The sequence below is a fragment of the Amia ocellicauda genome, chromosome 14, assembly GCF_036373705.1.
Source record: "Amia ocellicauda isolate fAmiCal2 chromosome 14, fAmiCal2.hap1, whole genome shotgun sequence".
Lineage (NCBI taxonomy): Eukaryota > Metazoa > Chordata > Actinopteri > Amiiformes > Amiidae > Amia > Amia ocellicauda.
This window is the reverse complement of record NC_089863.1, coordinates 8,129,707-8,152,414: the sequence shown is the minus strand read 5'-3', so window position 1 is coordinate 8,152,414 and position 22,708 is coordinate 8,129,707. Positions and strand designations below refer to the sequence as shown.

Sequence of the window (22,708 nt, the reverse complement as noted above, 5' to 3'; positions counted from 1 at the left end):
AAAGTCCTGCTGGGAATTCCTCTCTGACAGAAGGGCAGCTAAAGCTGTTGGTTGTCTGTCAATCATTTAAAGATTGACGCTGGACTTCACTGGGGTGAGATTTCAGTCACGAATCAAGTAGTAGAAAGTGGCAATAACTGAAGTGAGATGGTTTAAAATTGTAAAATGTGGATTAAATGGCCTTAATGGTAGCTTTAGTCTTAAGCTGCTTTCGCACATGAACCTGGAATTACCCCAGGTGGAAAATAAAGCACCTTCACATTGTTATTTTCAACTCGATATGAAACTGAACTCGCCCTAGAGACCAGGGTTGAAATTTCCAACCCGGGCCGAAGTGCTCACCTGATGAAAACATGAATATGGAACAACAGGATTATGCAAAACAAACATCAAGGGCAAAGTTTATGCACCTGCGTGCGTTTGTAAATAATCAGGGCAAGAGCACTGTCCGGGAGTTTGTCATGCTGTGGGTAAATAAAAATATCCAGCAACAGATGGATGGAACAAAACACAGCTTAAGTGTTCACACAGTTGTCGGCAGCCATGAAGAGTTCTGACAGAAGTGTGCCGTGAGAAAATAAAATAACATTTTTAATTATTGGGAAGTTAAACAAAATCTTAATCAATTGAGCATTGAGCAAAAAACCTGTCAATTTTATCAAGAGCTTGATGAGACCACGACTAACCACTGTGTTTGACCTGGGTTGATAGTACATGGTGTGAAATGGTCGTGTAGGCCTATTGCACCAGGCAAATGTGAAAGCAAGCAGGGCTGAACTCAGGGGCGAGTCACCCTGTGTCACCTGAGATTAGATGGTGTCATGTGAAAACAGCTTTAGACCCCTTCTGCTACACCCCTCTCCACCAACGCAAGTTCTTTGAACAATGCTTCTTTCTTGAAAACAGATAGCATTTGTTGCAGGTGTGGCATATCTTTGTGTGGTGTTACATCCCACATTCAGTTCCTTGACCAATTATCTCACATTATTTCATTCCGTTTGATATTTTATTTTCCAACACTGAAAGGTGACATTAATTTTATGTTGGGAAATATTTATCAGAAAAATGTAAACTGAAATATGTATTTTTTTTCTCCATTAAAGCAATGACACAGATATTAGGAAAGCAATAACAGATGCATTCTTTGAAGAAATGCTTTTTCATTTGGAACATTTAAAAAATTATACATTTTCATTCAATACTTTAAGCCAACACATAAACGGTCACATATACTATTATTATATACTTGATGTATCGCAAAGTCTAAATACAAGGGTTGTTTGAAAAGTGGAAGGAAATAGACATTATATATTATTGTTTTAAGATTGTTTTAAGACTCTTTAAACGCATACACAGCAGATTTGCAGGTATAATAATAATTACTTTAATTATTCATCGCTTTTCTTGCTGTTGCGCAAAGCCGTTTACAGACATGTTAAACAGAGTAAAACGAGAAAAAGGCACAATCACAGATAAAACACTATAACATTTAAATAAAATACCAAGCACAATAATAAAAGGATTACAAAAATAGTATATTTTACTAATTTCATGATTTCACATGATGATTTAACAGCTGATCACCTGCTTGCAAAGCAAAACAAAGTTTTTTTACCTAACATGCGTTTGATTAACACATTATAGAGAGCAGTTGTCAGACTGATCTGAGAGCTCCTGGTTCTCTTCTGGCTCTGTTGTAGCAATGTCCGCAGCTACAGTGTGGCCTGGGACGGTGTAGAGTATTGGTAATAACAGTGAAGAACCCAGTCTGGATGCATAGATGATAAATTTATTTATTTAACATGCCAGGCCTGGAAGGGGCCCGACATGGAAGCACTTTACCTCAGCAGAGACTTATTGAACAGCAGAAGTGGACAGCCTTTTATACATTGCATGACATGCTGGTCTGTGGGCAGGGGCACAGACAGATTTCCCAAAGTGTTGTCTTGAGATCAGGTTTCTGAATGTTTGTGGTGGTCTTCCTGAACGGGGGGGTCATCATGGAAGCAGGTGTTTTCCTGTTGTGGCATACAAACTGCCCAATCTCACATTTCTTTAACAATGCACAATGAGGTAATCAATCACTATAATGTAGCATCTTCAGCCTTGAGAGAAGAACAGGAAACCACAAACAAACTGGTATCTGTGGGATTGATCTGTTTGGGTGTTCCTCTTATCATAATGAACAGAAGTCAAAGTAGAGAGGAGAATGTCCAGAGCATATCCTCTGGTCAACTGCCTGTTGCTAGCTTGACCAATCTACTTTGCTCAGTCTGCATATTATTATTATTTCTAATATAAAATATAATACAGTTTATATAAAAACATTAATAACGGCTCTACAACAGTGAGGTGTGTCTGTGCAGTATCACTAGTTGTACGGTTTGGGGGAATGTACACTGAATCCTGAACTTAACCCTTATGCCGAATACACATTTGTAAGCAGTCCACACATGGATTCTTTAAGGTGACAGACAGATGGGTGAGTGCTTTCCTCTGGAGAGTTCTGCTGATCTTGAGAGAGAAATACTGAGAGAGAGAGAGAGAGAGAGAGAGAGAGGGAGAGAGAGAGAGGGAGGGAGGGAGATACTGACCGCTTCAGGCTGCAACAGAGAGGTACAGACAGCTGAACTGTATCAGAGCTGTGCTTTTTATAATATTTGGTGAAATAACCTCCAAATCACAGCATTTCTATGAATGGGCATGAGACTTTCCTCGCTGTTCTGTGTCAGTATTGTTGGATTACCCAGCTCTTTGCTTTTCTACACCTAATGTTTTTGTTATTGTATCCAGCCTGTGGTACCATTTGGTGTGATCACAGTGCAAAGGGCTTCAGGAGATTGAGCATCTTGTCATCATTTCTGGGTATTTTCTTCAATACTTCCTGAATGACAGTCACTGACTTCTCTTCACCATAGTAAGAGATGATTACTGCAGGCATTTCAGCTCTATCTTTTTCCTTTTTAACTGTAGGTAAGGTATCATTGAGAAACATCAGCATTCGTTTATACTCCTCGTGTTCCAGCTCATCTATAATTTTACACAGAGCAATTTTCCAGTTTTCTGGAGTTCTCAGTCCTGAAAAAAATAAACCATCATTATAAACCAGACATGGCACTCTTGTTTACCACAGGTTCTGTTTTTTCACAGTTTTGTTTTGTCTTTGTGAGCAATATACACTCACCTAAAGGATTATTAGGAACACCATACTAATACTGTGTTTGACCCCCTTTCGCCTTCAGAACTGCCTTAATTCTACGTGGCATTGATTCAACAAGGTGCTGAAAGCATTCTTTAGAAATGTTGGCCCATATTGATAGGATAGCATCTTGCAGTTGATGGAGATTTGTGGGATGCACATCCAGGGCACGAAGCTCCCGTTCCACTACATCCCAAAGATGCTCTATTGGGTTGAGATCTGGTGACTGTGGGGGCCAGTTTAGTACAGTGAACTCATTGTCATGTTCAAGAAACCAATTTGAAATGATTCGACCTTTGTGACATGGTGCATTATCCTGCTGGAAGTAGCCATCAGAGGATGGGTACATGGTGGTCATAAAGGGATGGACATGGTCAGAAACAATGCTCAGGTAGGCCGTGGCATTTAAACGATGCCCAATTGGCACTAAGGTGCCTAAAGTGTGCCAGGAGAAAACATCCCCCACACCATTACACCACCACCACCAGCCTGCACAGTGGTAACAAGGCATGATGGATCCATGTTCTCATTCTGTTTACGCCAAATTCTGACTCTACCATCTGAATGTCTCAACAGAAATCGAGAAATTGTAGCCTCTTTTTCCTATTTGTAGTGGAGATGAGTGGTACCCGGTGGGGTCTTCTGCTGTTGTAGCCCATCTTGACCAGGACCACACCCCTAAATGCATTGAAGCAACTGCCATGTGATTGGTTGGTTAGATAATTGCATTAATGAGAAATTGAACAGGTGTTCCTAATAATCCTTTAGGTGAGTGTATATTACATGCATTTATAGATTCAATGGGTAGAATAGTGTCCAGAGTTGGATAACTCAAATGAAACCCCATGTTGCATGTTGCCTTGGGGTTGATCTCATAAACTGATTTTGGAGAAGAAGGAGCCAGTAAGACCTCTATTTGCTTTACAAAAGACAAAAATCAATGGAGTGGCTGCTGATCACACACTTTACACTTTACTCTCTTCAATCACACCTGATCTTTACAGGTTTCTCTGGGATAAATCAATGATCAACCTCTTTTACACCCTCATGCCTGCCAAGAACTACAGATGTTTACACCAGCGGAAAAACAAACAACTTGAAATTAGAGCAGACTATAGCATTATCCTTAATGTTGCACCAATAAAATTGAAACATACAGTTTGAAAGAAAAATCCCATTTTGTATATTGGGGGGTGGGCGGGGGACAGCATTAAGTTAACATGCCAATGCATTTGCCAAAAGTACTGATTTGTTTCTTCTATATCTCTTGTTGAGTGTTGAGACTGCAAAAGTTAAAAGACTAAGTGTGGTAATATTGTGAATATCATATAACTTTCTAAAAGTCACCAACATAACTCTGGTGGTTAGGATATTTTAAACTAACAAAAATAAGTGGCATACAAATTGTAACTGGAATCTCTTATAAGTTATTATAATAATCATGATCTACAGAATAGTACTAGGGAGTAATTAGTGCTCCCTATGCTGACACAGGAGGATTTTAGATCAGGGGCACACAACCCCTTTCTAACAAGGGCCAGTCTCATGAAAAGTCATCAGACAAAGGGCCAGACAAGGACCCATCCCCACAGCTCATAACTTATTATATTTGTATAGTTTATATCAGATCAATTTGTGTGTTATATACAATTATTCTACTTGCAATGATATCTGAGCCTCATGACGAAAAATAATAATTTAAATTAGCATAGTATGATTTTAATGTTTCTTGTTTTAAAGCATGGATAGAAAACAAGTCTACATAATGTGTATCATTCCATATTGCCGATTAAAGCTTAATGTCTTTGTGATCCCAAAGACCAGACATTCTGTTTTTCAACATAGCTGGAGTGACTTGCTGTCAATCTACATATTCCAACACTTGTATATTCTTTGTGTGTAAGAAGTGCACAGCTTCCAACTGTGTGAACTATAACCCATAAATGAAAAATTAACTCACCATCAAGTCCATTAATGTATCTCATTGTGACCTCACAGTTCCCAAAAACCGCACTGACTATGGGATACAGTTTTTTCCCTTTGAGGCCCCTGAAGGCCACTCCCAGATATTGCTCATCCACTATAAAGCTCAGGGTCCCCTCGTCCATGTCCAGCACCACTTTCAAAGAGTCGGGCACTGCTAATAATTTTTTTGATCTCAGAATGTTAGGGTAAGTTTCTCCTGGTCGGTTCTTGCTGTCGTGGTACAGTGTGTTGCGTCCCAGGTCCCAGCCCCATGACTCTCGGCTGCTGCCCACCAGGGATTCAATCTCAAATGAGAAAAGGGGGGCGTACTCAGTGGCCACCCCCACGACTGCATGTGTCCCCCTCTGATCCCTGGGCCAGTAGATCTCCCACACATGCAGCCCTCTGGTGTAACCCACCTTGCCCCTGATGCAGTCAGTACTGTTAGACACCTTTTTCCTGTAGAAGGTAAGGTTGTCATCTTTGATGTAGATGTTGCCAGAGCGGTCTTTTCTGTCCCAGGCGTGTTGCAGCTGGACTTCCAGGCTGGCAGGTGGCATGTCCAGCAACTTGTCAAGCTGGGCGGGTTTCTGAAAGTCAGTTTTCTGCAGCTTCACAATCTGTTCTACAAGCTCCTTCATATCCAAATACTTTTTACTCTCTATGAAGGAGAGTGGAAACAATGTTATTGTGTGTGTTTTTTCTCATTGTTAAAAATGATTTACAGTGCCATGGTTTTCAAACTGCAAATAGTGAAATATTATTATTATGTAGCTGATCTTATTGTTGTTTCCTCATTTATTTAGTTTAATTAATGGAGTCTCGAGTGTGCTACTCTATAAACATTGTACAATTAGACCTATATACAGCGGTTAAATAAATACTGATGTAAGGTACTCTCAACCCTTTGACAGAACCAATGGTACCAGAAAGTCATTACACCTGGGACACAGCACTCACCTGCCATGGCGCTGATGTTGCTCTACTGGACACACGGTGTGGCAATGCAGCACTAACTGAGAAACAGAGGGGAGGGTTAGAGTCATGCATTTCTTACGATAACCTGTATTCTAACCCCTAGAGGGCAATATAGTTTTCTCTTAAAAACATTCATCATTATCATCTCGCAAAAGAGTGATTAACTTGTATACGTTAATAAATTAACACTTTGTGTGTGTGTGTACACTTTATTTGAGCGAATCAATTTATTGAACCATATTAAAAGATTTTTTAAACATATAAAATGTATGTATGAATGTATACATACACATACATTCACATACAGCTCTGGAAAAAACCACTTAACATTGATTTCTGAACTTGGAGTGGTTTCTTAATTTTTTCCAGAGCTGTATATTACATAATGTAAGACTTCCGATACATTCATCAATCAATGTGATTTATTTTGAAAAATGTAGAAAGATGTATTTCATGTCTTCTGTGGCAATGGGCTCTCAGTACTGAAAAACCTACAATTTTTTTAATTTTTATTTATTTATTTATTTATTTATTTATTTATTTATTTATTTATTATCAGACGACCTTATCCAGGGCGACTTACAAAATATAAGCAATACAAAGTGCAAAAAATACATAGGACGCTGTATAGCTACACCAGATCCCTGGCTTTCCAAGTCATGTTTCAGTCCGGTCATGTTATGTGATTATGGTCTGATAATAATTAATCAATCCCAATGGCCAAAAACGGTTGGAATAATTTATATAAAGTTTCGACTTGGATATTACTAAAGGTAGAAACAAATAAAACACACATTTAAAAGCTGAACGTACGATTGTATAAATAATTAAATGTCAATAATAATTATAATTATATGTCAACTATAAATGTTAAATACGACATTCTTTATATCAATGTATGTATTACTTTCGTGGCTTAAAGTGATTGACACTAGGGTGAAAAGACTGGCAAAATTAAATGCGAAATAAACTATTTACATGTATTAATTTATCAATAATCATAATTTTCTATCCTACACAATTAATATAAGTAAATAGGCTACGTTAAAAAATAAAAACTTATGTTCTTTGTTTCTTGTTTTTTTGAAAAAATTTGCCCTCTGTGGGCAAAGACAGACTATATATATAAAGCATTACACAGAATAATGCAGTAAAAGAGAGCGCAAAATAAAGACCATTGATTTGTACAATAGCCTACCTGTTCTGCTGAGAGAAGAGTGTTTTATATACAATGACTTAGAGCTCAATTGTATTAGGCTACTTAAATAGTGGTGTGTATGGGCGGGTGTGGGAGTGAGGGGGCGGTCGGCATTTCCGTGTGGTGGCAAAATATTTACTGAGCCGATTATTTAACACTGAATTCGAAGTGATACCCCATGAGAATCGACTATAGTCATTTACCATTGAGAATAACAGGGTGTGGGTGCATTGATGCAGAACATTACATCCTTTTCTCTTGCTTTGAGAGGCAGATGCATTGAAGAGCTTCACACTGCACAGTCAAGCTGGTATTTGTGCTGTGGTCTTGTCGCACACTCCCTGCTGTTCCCACAACGTTGTAGCAGATCATTTATGTTGTGTGTTAGCTGGGCTGGTACCAATGTTTTTGGTTTTTAAAAAGTACAGCTTACTGCCATTCAGTTGTCCAATTTAATAAAATCTTGCCCATCCCTCCACATTCCTGATACGTTATATATACACTCACCTAAAGGATTATTAGGAAGACCTGTTCAATTTCTCATTAATGCAATTATCTAACCAACCAATCACATGGCAGTTGCTTCAATGCATTTAGGGGTGTGGTCCTGGTCAAGACAATCTCCTGAACTCCAAACTGAATGTCTGAATGGGAAAGGAAGGTGATTTAAGCAATTTTGAGCGTGGCATGGTTGTTGGTGCCAGACGGGCCGGTCTGAGTATTTCACAATCTGCTCAGTTACTGGGATTTTCACGCACAACCATTTCTAGGGTTTACAAAGAATGGTGTGAAAAGGGAAAAACATCCAGTATGCGGCAGTCCTGTGGGCGAAAATGCCTTGTTGATGCTAGAGGTCAGAGGAGAATGGGCCGACTGATTCAAGCTGACAGAAGAGAAACTTTGACTGAAATAACCACTCGTTACAACCGAGGTATGCAGCAAAGCATTTGTGAAGCCACAACACGTACAACCTTGAGGCGGATGGGCTACAACAGCAGAAGACCCCACCGGGTACCACTCATCTCCACTACAAATAGGAAAAAGAGGCTACAATTTGCACAAGCTCACCAAAATTGGACAGTTGAAGACTGGAAAAATGTTGCCTGGTCTGATGAGTCTCGATTTCTGTTGAGACATTCAGATGGTAGAGTCAGAATTTGGCGTAAACAGAATGAGAACATGGATCCATCATGCCTTGTTACCACTGTGCAGGCTGCTGGTGGTGGTGTAATGGTGTGGGGGATGTTTTCTTGGCACACTTTAGGCCCCTTAGTGCCAATTGGGCATCGTTTAAATGCCACGGCCTACCTGAGCATTGTTTCTGACCATGTCCATCCCTTTATGACCACCATGTACCCATCCTCTGATGGCTACTTCCAGCAGGATAATGCACCATGTCACAAAGGTCGAATCATTTCAAATTGGTTTCTTGAACATGACAATGAGTTCACTGTACTAAACTGGCCCCCACAGTCACCAGATCTCAACCCAATAGAGCATCTTTGGGATGTGGTGGAACGGGAGCTTCGTGCCCTGGATGTGCATCCCACAAATCTCCATCAACTGCAAGATGCTATCCTATCAATATGGGCCAACATTTCTAAAGAATGCTTTCAGCACCTTGTTGAATCAATGCCACGTAGAATTAAGGCAGTTCTGAAGGCGAAAGGGGGTCAAACACAGTATTAGTATGGTGTTCCTAATAATCCTTTAGGTGAGTGTATATGGAATCTTTTTCCATAAGAGACATTGATGTGAAGAGGAAACCAGTGGCCAGAGCAGTTGTGGAAAGTGGTTTCCTCTGGCACTTGTATTTTGTGTCATGTAGCAGGTGTCACTCGTTTGTTTGTACCAAGGATTATGTGAATTTCACAGTTTTGGTTTTGTTTGTCTAGGACTCAATGGCTGAACCATCTTTACTGATAATGCCTTGGTTTCCGAGAATGTCAACGTCAATCAACACGAGACTGAACCAGACAGTAAAAACTCATATTATAAAAAGCATAACGGTCTCAAAGATCAGTCAGTTTTGCTGACATATTCAATGTCGTGTCTCGTCCTTTTACTACCTGGGTATTCATTTCCAGACTACAGATCAAAGGTTACCATGCTATTCTGAATAACTTTGTTCTTCAGACAGAGCTAACTGTACACTAAATCAGAATGAAAGTGAAATGAAATTGCACTTTTGGTTTTGACTACCAGACATTGCAATGAGAGAGAACACATGTAGTGCAATATAATAGAAGCCACCCCATGCAAAGGTTCACACAAATAGTTCTGTAATTTAAAATCAACACATTATTTTATTTTAGAGCATAGTGGAACTAACTAATTAAAACTAATAGCAACCATTTAGAATAAATAGCAGTCAGGGTTGATTTGTGAAAGCTTATAAAATGGCATAATATATACAGATAAAGGTGCTAATGATACAAGGGTCCTCACTTTGTTAATATGACCTTTAACCATCAATAAAAACATAAAATATCCCAATCTAAAGCTTTGTCTGCACTATCTAATCTGCCCTACTATATACAAACTATCTGATCAGGTGATATATTCAATATGTTCGTCTGATTAGCAATAACACCTTGCATTTGCATACGCTTGGTTTGATATAATACAACATTACAGATTCATACACGTTTCATGCCTAATTAATCTTCTGTATGGAAATCCTGCAATTAGACCCTTTAGATGGGAATAAACTTAGTCACCTCTTTCTATAAAGTTTTATGATTGGTTGTTTGTTCTTTCAATTTAGAGAAGGCAGCTGTGAAATCATTGTACATGTGAGGTTCATGAAGTTCCTTTACCAGAAATAGAGAAACAAACAAAAATACAGTAATTTGAAAATAAAAGTGGAAAAATAAATAATAATGATAATCCACTAAAGAATAAATATATGAATAAAATAAACCATTAGTGATTTAGTAAAGCCTCAATCACCCCCTATGACAGTATTTTTGTTTGTTTCAGTTTTTACATAATGCCTTAGGCTTACACAGACTATCACTTCCTCTTTGCCAAAAGACTGAACTCCCAAGTGACCTTGCAACCTTTGGGCAGTAAAACCTAACAATATCTTTAATGTCAAAAGCAGCGCTACCAGACATGCAATTGCCTGTTGATATTGTCCATCCATATCAGTACATACCTGTCCTGAAGAACTGCCAAGAAGTGTTGGAGTCTGAGGAACACACATTGATGTGGAGGGAACTGAAGGGCTCCATCCACTGGCCTTGGACTCCACGTCCACTGAAGACTGGGCCCCAGCCTTGGTTTGAGGCATCTTTTGTCATGGCCACTCAATGACAGATTGGCCCAAGGGGCACACCGAGGGCTAGTTTTTGAGTGCTCCGCCACCATCAGAGCACCTTCCAGCACGCCAGAGTGATCATTAATCGCCGGGATCAACTAAAAATCTAGGAGTCACCCTCGATCCTGCCCTGGGGCCCGAGCCAGTAAAGGGGCCCATGCAGCTTGGGGAAAATGCGATGCACTCGAGGGAGGAGCAGGGACAGAGAGATGCAGATGTTTAATCTGGGCAGGTTGATTTCCTACTGGCCAGGGCTACACATTTATAAAAAAAATCTATGATTGTGATTGGTACATGTACGGCCGAAGCGGGGGGGCAGCCGGGCCCAGGCTACCATTGGCACTATACATGGAAATTTGTGGAGAAAAAATCCTAAAAATAAACAAGTATCTTATTAATGACAACAAGTGATAATATATATCAGTACAATGCCTAATAATTATATGCATTCTATTTTTGTTTAGTACATTTCACATTGCCTAATTAGGCTCCTTGTGCTGTTACTGTGCTTAGTCCAGCCTTCAAGAAGTAAATGACCCAATCAGTAATCAGCCATCATATATGTCCTGCCTCCAAAAGGCATGTAACCAATCAGACATCATAGCCGCAGACCAGTCAGGGTGCCCATGCTGACCCCTGTCCACTGCCGAAAGCGCCTACAATGGGCACGTGAGCATCAGAACTGGACCACGGAGCAAAGGAACAAGGTGGTCTTATCTGATGAATCACGTTTTCTTTCACATCACGTGGATGGCCGGGTGCGTGTGCGTCGCTTACCTGGAGAACATGTGGCACCAGGATGCACTATGGGAACAAGGCAAGCCGGCGGAGGCAGTGTGATGCTTTGGGCAATGTTCTGCTGGGAAACCTTGGGTCCTGACATTCATGTGGATATTACTTTGACACGTACCACCTACCTAAGCATTTTTGCAGACCATGAACACCCTTTCATGGACACGGTATTCCCTGATGGCACTGGCCTCTTTCAGCAGGATAATGCCCCCGGCCACAAAGCAAGAATGGTTCAGGAATGGTTTGAGGAACACAATGAGTTCAAGATGTTGACTTGGCCTCCAACTTCCCCAGATCTCAATCCAATCGAGCATCTGTGGGATGTGCTGGACAAACAAGTCCGATCCATGGAGGCCCCACCTCGCAACTTACAGGACTTAGAGGATCTGCTGCTAACGTCTTGGTGCCAGATACCACAGCACACCTTCAGAGGTCTAGTGGAGTCCATGCCTCGACGGGTCAGGGCTGTTTTGGCGGAAAAGGGGGACCTACACTATATTAGGCAGGTGGTCATAATGTTATGGCTGATCGGTGTATATCTCAACACTCCTATCTTTATTCACTGACAGGACTATTTTTCATGAGTATTTAAAATGTTAGTAGATATTAATGTCCAATCATCCAAAATGTCATACTGGATAACTGTCCACACCTAAAATGAAAATTAAAAAATGTTACAAAAACTCTAAAACCTTAGATCTAACAGTTGGGCATAATTGTGTGAATGTTTGCATTAATGCATCAAAATACTGCGAAGACTCTTATTTTAATTTCATTTTTACATGAAAAAAACTTTTGTCCCCATATTGGGATTTCTTCCAATGTCATTACAGACAACAGACATTCAGGAGCATTTTTACATCAGAATGTATTTTGCTAGCCATGTGACAGGACAATACATGTTTCATATATATTACATTATATTATCATCATTTAGCAGATGCTCTTATCCAGGGCAACATACATTTGTACCCACTTATACAACTGGGCATTTTACTGGAGCAATCTAAGTGAAGTACCTTGCTCAAGGGTAAAACAGCACTGCCCCACCTGGGATTTGAACCTTCCAGTTATGAGTCCAGAGCCCTAATCACTACTCCACAGTGCTGCCATATATATGATACTTTTACCTTTTCTGCAAGGGGGTGCAAGGGGGGTCCGCGGCAAAATACCCCCACCCCCAAAAAAAACTAGTTTTTTTTTTTAAATGCGGTCTGGCACTCCGGAGAAAATACTGTCACTTTCTGTTATCCAACAATGTCACTCATTATCTTGAGTGACTTGCTTATACTTTTATTGTTTTTAGGAGTATTTTTAAGTGTGTAGGCATCACATTTACATTGACATGTTGTTTTAACAACACAATAACATATTCATAACAATATTTCTGTAGTTTTAATGCAATTTTTGTATGTGTGGATGTTCTTAAATAACAAACAAGATGTTTCAGTTCAGAAATTGCATAATTCCTATATATTTAAAATGTTATGATATCAAAACATTCAATATACCTTTTAATCTGTTGAAATGTTAATTACTTTAATTGAATTGACATCATGTCATAAATGAGTTACAACATTGTTGTTACAGTTCACATTTTGTTCCAATGGCATATGTCTACATGTTTCCTGTATAACCTAGAAAAATGTTTTTAAATGCTACTGTTTTATCAAAGCCTATGCCTTGAGTGGAATTGTATTGCATCAAAGTGACTGCTCACTTCTGATTATTTACTGTTATTTAAAAAAAATGATACATTTAGTAACTCTGACTCTTGGTTAAATACAGAATGATTTTTTACATCTTTGCTGCTGAGACTATCTTTACATATCATCCCATATGAAATGTCACAGTATGTCCAGTACGTCCAGATTTATCCATAGCGGTAAAAGTCTTAAGTGGACTATTGATCACCCTTCCTAAAAGTGTTTTCACTACATATGTCATTGCCTGCATGAAAGTGAAATAGCGGATTCATTATTTTATTAAAGAGGGAACTTGTCCGTCAGCTCCTGTTTTTGTTCAGGATTCTTTGCCACTCCCTGGCTACTTAAGGGACCCGCCAAACCCTCAAACTATATGAGCTGTATATACAGAGTGTAGTTTCTCTTTGCAGCTTGTATTAATCCAATTTGTTCTACTTAAGCAACTAATGCAGCAGCTTGATCCAGATTAAATACAAGCTGTAAATTCTTAATTCCTTTGCTTGGAAAACTGCTCGGGTGGGTAAACTTCCTCATTACTTATTTGGACTATTTATTAACACTTTAAGTTCTCGGTAACACTGTATTTACATTGCAGCAAATTGCACTTCAGGAATGATCTTGCTCCTGATGAAATACTGGAGCTTGTGTGGTGCATCTTGTGGTCTGAAATTGATAACCCCCTACAACAAGAATTGATTGCATACAACACAATTGTGCTGAGAAGAAAATGATTATGGTTACCTTGGTTTGGAGACTTATTTCTCTTACTGTATGATGGGTATTGTAAATATTTTACATTTCACCTAATGTTTGAAACTACATTTTAAAAGTCCAGTGGACCTTATGAGTGATTTAATTTAGCTGCAGTAATACCCTTCACAACCCCCACATTATCCGAGCTGTAAACAGAGGGAGTGCAGTTCCCCCATGTAACCATGTGCCCCTCAATTAGTCATGTAAACACCTTCATCGGACATTGGTCAGCAGTATTCAGAGTTTGAGAAATCCCCGTCCAAGATATGTGGGTTATGTGGGACTGAAAACGTCTTCATCTTCACTCCCTGTTTTCCAGATATTAAGATAAGATAATCAATCCTCAAAGGGGAACTTAGATTGCACCAGCCCAATACATAGAATAAGTACTACATAAAAACACAGCAAAAACAGAGACTAAGGGTTCATATTAAAAAGCATCATAACAAGTGGTAAACAGGATCTGCGAAAACGTTCTGTTCTAGACCGAAGGAAAAAAGTCAGTCCGCTATCCCGCTCCAGTGCTCCTTGCAGATACTGTGGAGGGGGTGGCTGGTGTTGGTCTTTATACTTGTAAGCTTCTTTAGGATCCACTTCTTCAGAATTGTCTCCAGGTAATTCTCTAGGTTCTTCTTTTTCTTCCCAGTATTCCCCGGTCCAATTACGATCCATTCTCCTTCGCCGTGTGACTGCCTAACCCTATGCAAGTTCACCCTGGTCAATTTACCATAGGAAGTGTGCACTTACAACATGGTTTAGTCATACCCTAGTTTTACAGTTGTTTCCTATAGTTTTATCACACCTTCAGTTTATTCAGTCTAGCCCAGATCAGTATTTATCTGAAGGTGATGATTCTGCAGGGCTGCTGTCCCATTTAGTATTGTCTGTTACTGGATTGGGTCCAGACACTTTTTGTATTTTCTGCACACTGCATTGATTCCCATGTCATGACAATCCAAACTGCATTCAGCCCCTGTCTTAACCACAATGTATACCATTTTCCCTAGTCTGGATCAGTGTGGGGACCTAGCATCAGTTGTTTAAAAGGTAGAAGCAGTCTTTGGCTAAACAGCAATGTTTGCCTTAAAACATTAATTAATGACTGAGTGATTTATTTATTTAAAAACAAGGTCAGGGAAAAACAAGAAAATGCCTCACCACAAAAGAGCTCCAGCCCATTGGTCAAAAGAGAAAAAGACAAATAAACAAAACAAACTCCTAAAGCAGGATTAAATTTGCTCCCTGCTTACATAATGTGTCCAATTAGCCACCATTAAACCTAACCACAGACAGGGGTACAAAGAGAAAAATGCATTCAAAACAACATACAAAAGTTCACCATGTAAACAAATCACAGATGTGTTTTTATTGCAAAAGAAAGGGATACAATACAGGTCTATAGACTTAGAGACATGGAGTACAAATTGTAATAATGGATTCATTGGATTAATGGAAATGGAATAGAAAAGACAAATTCAAACTAGCTATTGCAGGCTAACAAAATAACTACATTAATATCCACTGTTATTACGATTAATTAATAAAGCCCCTCAAAGAAATGGTCTCTGCAATGGCCTCCTTCCCAGCTAACACACAATGTTGCCACAACGATATGGCAACGTTGTATGTTAGCAGGGTTACAAATCAACAACATGTCAGCCTCACACTCTCAAACAGATTCTAAACAAATATAAGCTTCCCCTTAACCCCCCCCCCCAAAAAAAAATATATAACCCAATGTGCACTTTTATAAACAATATGAATGATATACTTTAAGGTCTCAGTTTGGTTTTCTATCATTCTATATCACATTACACAAAAACATGGCACAGAGACTGATGATTACTGTGTGTGTGCCTGAATAACCACAACTGTTAGCCCTATAGGCACTTGCAACACATGATCCATTGCATGTGTTGATGGGTGTTATGCTCAGAAGGCTTCTCCCCCTTCTCTCTGCACTGTCTTGTACAAAGCGAGAACTGGGAGAATAATTTCATTAAGGAACCTATTCACTGTCTCTATCAGGACATTATAATTACTAGGATCATAAGATTCTTTATGAACTTCTTCTGTCAATAAGGTGCTTTTCCCCTTCTGTAGTAAAACCACATCAGCCCCAGAGACCCCTCCTATCAGCCCCATGTGGAACTGCAGCTTTGTTTTGTACTGAGCGACAAGTTTCCCCTTTTTTGTGAGAACCTGGGGAAACTGTTTTTTATCATTGGGAAGCTGGATGTCGATCAGCCTTTCTTCACCTGAGGCCCGGTACACAATGCAGCGCTCAGAAATGAGGCACTGGTATGTCTTATGCTTTCTGTTGTTGATGTAGCAGATGTGTTTTCGGAGTGCTTCAACCTCCTCCTTGTGGTCTGTTTTCTGTCTGTCTGTCTCTGTCTCTCTGACTTTTCCCTCCAACCACATCTGAAGGCCCTCCTGTTTGCGTCTCCCATCTTCCTCTTGCTTTTTCTGAGCTCTCTTGCCCACAGAAGGCTTCTCAGAAGAGGACAGGCTGTTTTGTGAATAATATCCTCCGACTGTTTTCAGGGATGAGGAAGCATTGCCTTCGGCTGTGTGGTGCTCAAATGGGGCTTCTCCACCTTCACTGTCACTTCCAGTGTTGCCGAGACTCTCTCCCATGTCTGTTTGGGCACTGTCTCCCTGTACTGCCGGAGTGTCTGAGGGAATGGGAGCCACTATACTCTGAGTGCTTTCTGTGGGAGCCTGACCTAGACCCTGAACTACAGGACTAGGAGGAATAACTAGGGGGATTGCTTTGTGACTGGATTGTTTAATTTGATCCACCTGTTTTGTCTCAAAGAGTGGCTCCTCGATGGTGGACGAGGATACTGCATGAATGCCAATAGGGATTTTACCCTTTACACTCTCAGTGCTTTCTGTAGGAGTATGATCTGGCTCCTGTGCCCGAGGACTGGGATTGCTCAGATGGGGAGGAATGGCTACACTGTGTCCCATTTCTGTTTCTTCAAAGGAATGTCCCTGGCTTATGGGAAGACTCCCTTGACTGGGAAGAGAAGCTACACTGCTCTTTGCCACAGCTTTGTCACGCAATGGTTTTACTTCAGGCTCTTTCTTTGTTTCAAACAGTAGATTCTGGACCATGGCCCAGGGAAATATATTATCCTTCCTTTTATTAAAATAAAACAAATCCACTTCAGTGGAAGACTTTAACCTGTGTACGTCTTGGAAATCCAAGCAGAACGTCTTCTTTAGTTTCATGAAAGTGAGGTTCTCCCTCAGCTTCTGCAGCTGGGTGTCTGGCAGCCTCTTGCTCAGCCCCGTCAGTAATCTCTTGCAGTTTTCTGGGTCATCCACATGCTCCTCCATTTCGGAAAGGCTGTATCCTTCTAGGAAACAACAACAGCCAAAAGGAGAAACTGATGATTATTGTATGTGTGCCTGAATAACCACAACTGTGGCACTTCAGAAGAGGGATATGAATTTCTTGAAATCTCTGTGCTTAGTTGTCACATCAAGTCAAGTTGAGTCATTTTAATTCTGAAAAACTGAATATTTACTACGACCTGTACTGATACAATTTTCTTATGGCAGTAAAGACATTTGATTTCAGGATTAGTGTGGAGTTTGGATCTGCAGGATTCTCTTCCAGGGTCTATGTCTCACTATAAATCAGACATGCACCAATAACTACCATATTTAAAACAGAATAGTGCTGGAATGTATTTTAATGACATTCATATTAAAACAGAATACTTCTTTCCCAGGTTAACACAAAATATTGACGTCATGTCCCGACATTTACTGACACACGTCCTAAAGCAGTGTCATCATTATTCAGAGGTCTGTGGAAATGCAGAAACTAGACAGATTTGGACATGGACAATATTAATGTGCTTTGAGGAGGTGTGTCAGTACTAGTACTAGTCCCTACCCTACATCAGTACATTGCATTCTTATCAGACTGCACTGATGCTCTGACATGTGAGAATGGTATTGTTGCATTGTAAATAGGGTTTGGATCAGACTGTTCTTATATAATGATGAAATAAACATGAACTACACATGGAGAAGACAGACAATTAACAATCATCTGAAGACAATTCAACAGGCCAACCCAGACCCAGAGACTGCTGAGGGTGGCAGCACTAACACTGAAGACATCACTGCTGAACAGTGTGTGTAAGAGAGTGAGAGAGACAGAGAAAAGGAGAGGATGAGAGACGGTGTGACAGAGTGACTGTGCCACTGTGACGGTACTAACCTGGTCCTTCTCCTTTGTGCTGCTTTTGTGCTCCGTTACTTTCCTCCTGCTCTTGAAGGAGAGACACAAACAGAGAGAGAGAGAGAGAGAGAGAGAGGGGGGGGGGAGTCACTGAGAGATGCAGACTGCATTCAAGAGAGGTGCAGACAGCTCACCTGCAATAAGGCCAGTGACTGTCATCTTTAACAATGCAAAAACAGCAATATAACAAATGGGTGTCAAACTTTCTAGGCTGTACTTTGTCAGCAGTGTTGTGTTTCACAGCTTTCTGTTGTAGAAAATCTGTCTTAATTGATATTATAATCTGTCTGGTGTACCTCTCTGCTTGATCGCAGTCACAAAGGGCTTCAGCAGATTAACAATCTTGTCATCATTTCTGGGTATTTTCTTCATCACATCAGCAATGACTGTAACAGACTCCTTAACACCATAGTGCTGGATTATGACTTTAGCCATGTCCTCCCTATCATTTCTCTTTTCCTCTGAAGATAGGTCAGTGAGCCGATTCAGCATCTTTTTATACTTTTCGGATTCTAGGTTCTCTATTACATCAGACAAAGCCGAAGTCCACTCTTCTTCTGTAAATCCATTTCCCTTCAATTTTTCCATTCCTAAAAAACAAACAAAAAACAAAACACTTGATTTGCACAGGTACAGGAACTATATTCTTTCTCTATAAGGAAACCCCAATACTGAAAATATAATTATCCAATTGCAGTGAAATAATCTTGCACTATACATGGTATTTTAGTGGGTCAATCTTCAGGAATATGCAGTGCAAAGGGAGTTCTAGGGCATATTGGTCTTTTGGTAAATTATGTCTCTATCATGCACTTTTATGATTTGATTAGATTATCTTTCAAGTTGTAAATAGTTCCCGAAAGAGAGTATGGGATATTGCATCACACATTAGAAATGCTGAAAACTCGGAACATTGCTGCTGACTGGTCCTTGGGTCCTTCACTCAGATGAACCCTCCTTATTCTCTGTTCATCTACACTGGACACAAGTTGCCATTCAGGTACTTAGAAGACTCTTTGTGAGTACACACTGCTTTGACTGCTGCTTTTTGTTGTTAAGATATAATATTATTATTATTATTATTATTATTATTATTATTATTAATAATAATAATAATAATTATTATTATTATTATTATTATCATCTCACTGTCGACATGAACAAGAAGTCAGAGCAAGTTCAATAAAAACATTATTGTTAAAAGAGTAGTACACAAGTGTTTAAATACATTATATAACCATTAGGCTATAATTTCTTTCTAACTCTATAATATTCTCTATAAAGGCACCTTTTTCATAATGTTTTAAATAAAACATTGTGGAGGAGAGACAGGGACAGAAAAGGTTTTATTTTCCTTTGTTTTGGCACCCATACACTGTAAATAATAAATCACCACTTTTGCACATTATATATATACACTCACCTAAAGGATTATTAGGAACACCATACTAATACTGTGTTTGACCCCCTTTCGCCTTCAGAACTGCCTTAATTCTACGTGGCATTGATTCAACAAGGTGCTGAAAGCATTCTTTAGAAATGTTGGCCCATATTGATAGGATAGCATCTTGCAGTTGATGGAGATTCGTGGGATGCACATCCAGGGCACGAAGCTCCCGTTCCACCACATCCCAAAGATGCTCTATTGGGTTGAGATCTGGTGACTGTGGGGGCCAGTTTAGTACAGTGAACTCATTGTCATGTTCAAGAAACCAATTTGAAATGATTCGACCTTTGTGACATGGTGCATTATCCTGCTGGAAGTAGCCATCAGAGGATGGGTACATGGTGGTCATAAAGGGATGGACATGGTCAGAAACAATGCTCAGGTAGGCCGTGGCATTTAAACGATGCCCAATTGGCACTAAGGGGCCTAAAGTGTGCCAGGAGAAAACATCCCCCACACCATTACACCACCACCACCAGCCTGCACAGTAGTGACAAGGCATGATGGATCCATGTTCTCATTCTGTTTACGCCAAATTCTGACTCTACCATCTGAATGTCTCAACAGAAATCGAGACTCATCAGACCAGGCAACATTTTTCCAGTCTTCAACTGTCCAATTTTGGTGAGCTTGTGCAAATTGTAGCCACTTTTTCCTATTTGTAGTGGAGATGAGTGGTACCCGGTGGGGTCTTCTGCTGTTGTAGCCCATCCGCCTCAAGGTTGTACATGTTGTGGCTTCACAAATGCTTTGCTGCATACCTCGGTTGTAACGAGTGGTTATTTCAGTCAAAGTTGCTCTTCTATCAGCTTGAATCAGTCGGCCCATTCTCCTCTGACCTCTAGCATCAACAAGGCATTTTCGCCCACAGGACTGCCGCATACTGGATGTTTTTCCCTTTTCACACCATTCTTTGTAAACCCTAGAAATGGTTGTGCGTGAAAATCCCAGTAACTGAGCAGATTGTGAAATACTCAGACCGGCCCGTCTGGCACCAACAACCATGCCACGCTCAAAATTGCTTAAATCACCTTTCTTTCCCATTCAGACATTCAGTTTGGAGTTCAGGAGATTGTCTTGACCAGGACCACACCCCTAAATGCATTGAAGCAACTGCCATGTGATTGGTTGGTTAGATAACTGCATTAATGAGAAATTGAACCGGTGTTCCTAATAATCCTTTAGGTGAGTGTATATTACATGCATTTATAGATTCAACGGGTAGAATAGTGTCCAGAGTTGGATAACTCAAATGAAACCCCATGTTGCATGTTGCCTTGGGGTTGATCTCATAAACTGATTTTGGATAAGAAGGAGCCGGTAAGACCTCTATTTGCTTTACAAAAGACAAAAATCAATGGAGTGGCTGCTGATCACACACTTTACACTTTACTCTCTTCAATCACACCTGATCTTTACAGGTTTCTCTGGGATAAATCAATGATTAACCTCTTTTACACCCTCATGCCTGCCAAGAACTACAGATGTGTATATAACACAATAAAGGTTACATGCAAAAAGCCTCCTCTCCGAAAACCTTCTCAGATACAACAGGCTGGATGGTGTCAAAAGACATGTCTGTAGAGTTTTCAGTAAGGTCTTACTATCAGAGAACCGTTTAGGGAGAGGTTTTTACCCTTTTCAGAATCCAGAGAGGTGTACATGCAACCAGGTAAAACCGCGCAGATTAGACACCTAAATGAGTGAAGATTTTTTTCTTTTTCACTTTTACTATTTTTTACTAATTCTGTTTTAATTCTATTAATTCGAAATATTACCAAAAAGCCAAAGCCCCCACAACAACATAACTACATAGCTTATTAGGCCATATTTTCCGTGTTGCCGCAGCATCACCCCGGCCGGCGAGTTCAGGTATCTGAAGCAGTGAGTGACACTGAACACGAAACATGATCAATTAGCATCAGCAGCCACTTCAAACCATGTCAAAAAAAGAGAGTCAGGGAATGTTGGAAAGACATCCCTTACCTTACCTTTCCCCTTACCTTTCTCCGGTAAACCACGAAGAGATGAATCGTTTAAGGTGATTTCCGGATTCAATTCAGGTCCACCCCTTGTACGTGTATAATGTACAAATAGACGTAATGCCAGCCTTCCATTCAAATGGGGGCTTGTGTTAAACGCTAAACGAAAGTGTAAATCAGTGTCCATAGGTTTCATATCTGCCTTCTTTTCCGAAGATCCACCCTTAGAGCGGGCAGATTGTATAGTACAGGATATTTAGGGTGAGATAAATTCAAAACTTTGACCCACCCGCTAGCAACTCAATTTAAGTGAAGAAAACCGCATATTACAAACATCAAAGCCGCCACTGAGTACACATTTGCAAACTTCTATTATCTGGTGGATCAACATTTTAATGCTGGCTTGACAATAAGCAGGATATTTAAGGGACTTTCCAAAACCAGGGTCCTGATAAGCCCATGCTGCTGAGAGCTGCATCAAGTGTAATCGCTGTTAATTGAAATTGTTCAAGTTATTATTTAACACCAAATAAATAAACAGGGTTACAGGGAAAGAAAAGCATGCTTGCAGTGGAAAGAAGCATGCGCATAGCTAATAATTCCCTGAAAGTTTTACCCTACTCTTAAATGACACACTTTAATTCGTTTTAATTTATTTGAGTTGAACATTCATTTAACCATTAATTTGATTAATCTGAATCCCGCTGAGATTCAAAATCTTTCAAAAACATTTTTCAGCAGAGGTGTGGCCAAGAAAGCAGGATGCAGATAATCACACAGCAAATACACAATGTGTATGTCAAGCCAAAATGTATTTCAGGATATCTTCAAATCATTTAAAGATGTCTTTAAATCATTTAGATCCTCTATAATTGAACCCGGTGAGGACGCACAATATTCGATTTGTGCGCCTGCTAGAAATACACAAATCGCTACATGGGTACAGTTCAACATTAACATTACCAAAATAGTGACACTATATATCAATACAGGTTACAACCTCAAAAATAAGTAAAACATTTATGTTAATCTGGAATACAATTTCCAAAGTTAAAGTTAAAACTTCAAGTGGTCCAACCACACCAGAACATAAACAATGCCT

General features: G+C 39.8%; 2 protein-coding genes across 2 annotated transcripts; both read right to left on the bottom strand.

Annotated features, from left to right (window-relative positions):
• Nucleotides 1–1,284: 1,284 nt before the first annotated feature.
• Nucleotides 1,285–6,183, bottom strand: LOC136768543 (protein gustavus). The gene is made up of 3 exons (XM_066722797.1): nucleotides 6,125–6,183; nucleotides 5,160–5,825; nucleotides 1,285–3,078 (listed from the first exon to the last, which is right to left on the bottom strand). The coding sequence occupies exons 1-3, from the start codon at nucleotides 6,129–6,131 to the stop codon at nucleotides 2,816–2,818; spliced, it is 936 nt and encodes a 311-aa protein (XP_066578894.1). The 5' UTR covers nucleotides 6,132–6,183; the 3' UTR covers nucleotides 1,285–2,815.
• Nucleotides 6,184–15,264: 9,081 nt separating this feature from the next.
• Nucleotides 15,265–21,688, bottom strand: LOC136768528 (uncharacterized). The gene is made up of 4 exons (XM_066722779.1): nucleotides 21,616–21,688; nucleotides 18,474–18,767; nucleotides 18,157–18,207; nucleotides 15,265–17,281 (listed from the first exon to the last, which is right to left on the bottom strand). Exons 2-4 carry the CDS (start codon nucleotides 18,763–18,765, stop codon nucleotides 15,846–15,848), a joined length of 1,779 nt encoding a protein of 592 aa, XP_066578876.1. The 5' UTR covers nucleotides 18,766–18,767; nucleotides 21,616–21,688; the 3' UTR covers nucleotides 15,265–15,845.
• Between the last annotated feature and the right edge of the window lie 1,020 nt (nucleotides 21,689–22,708).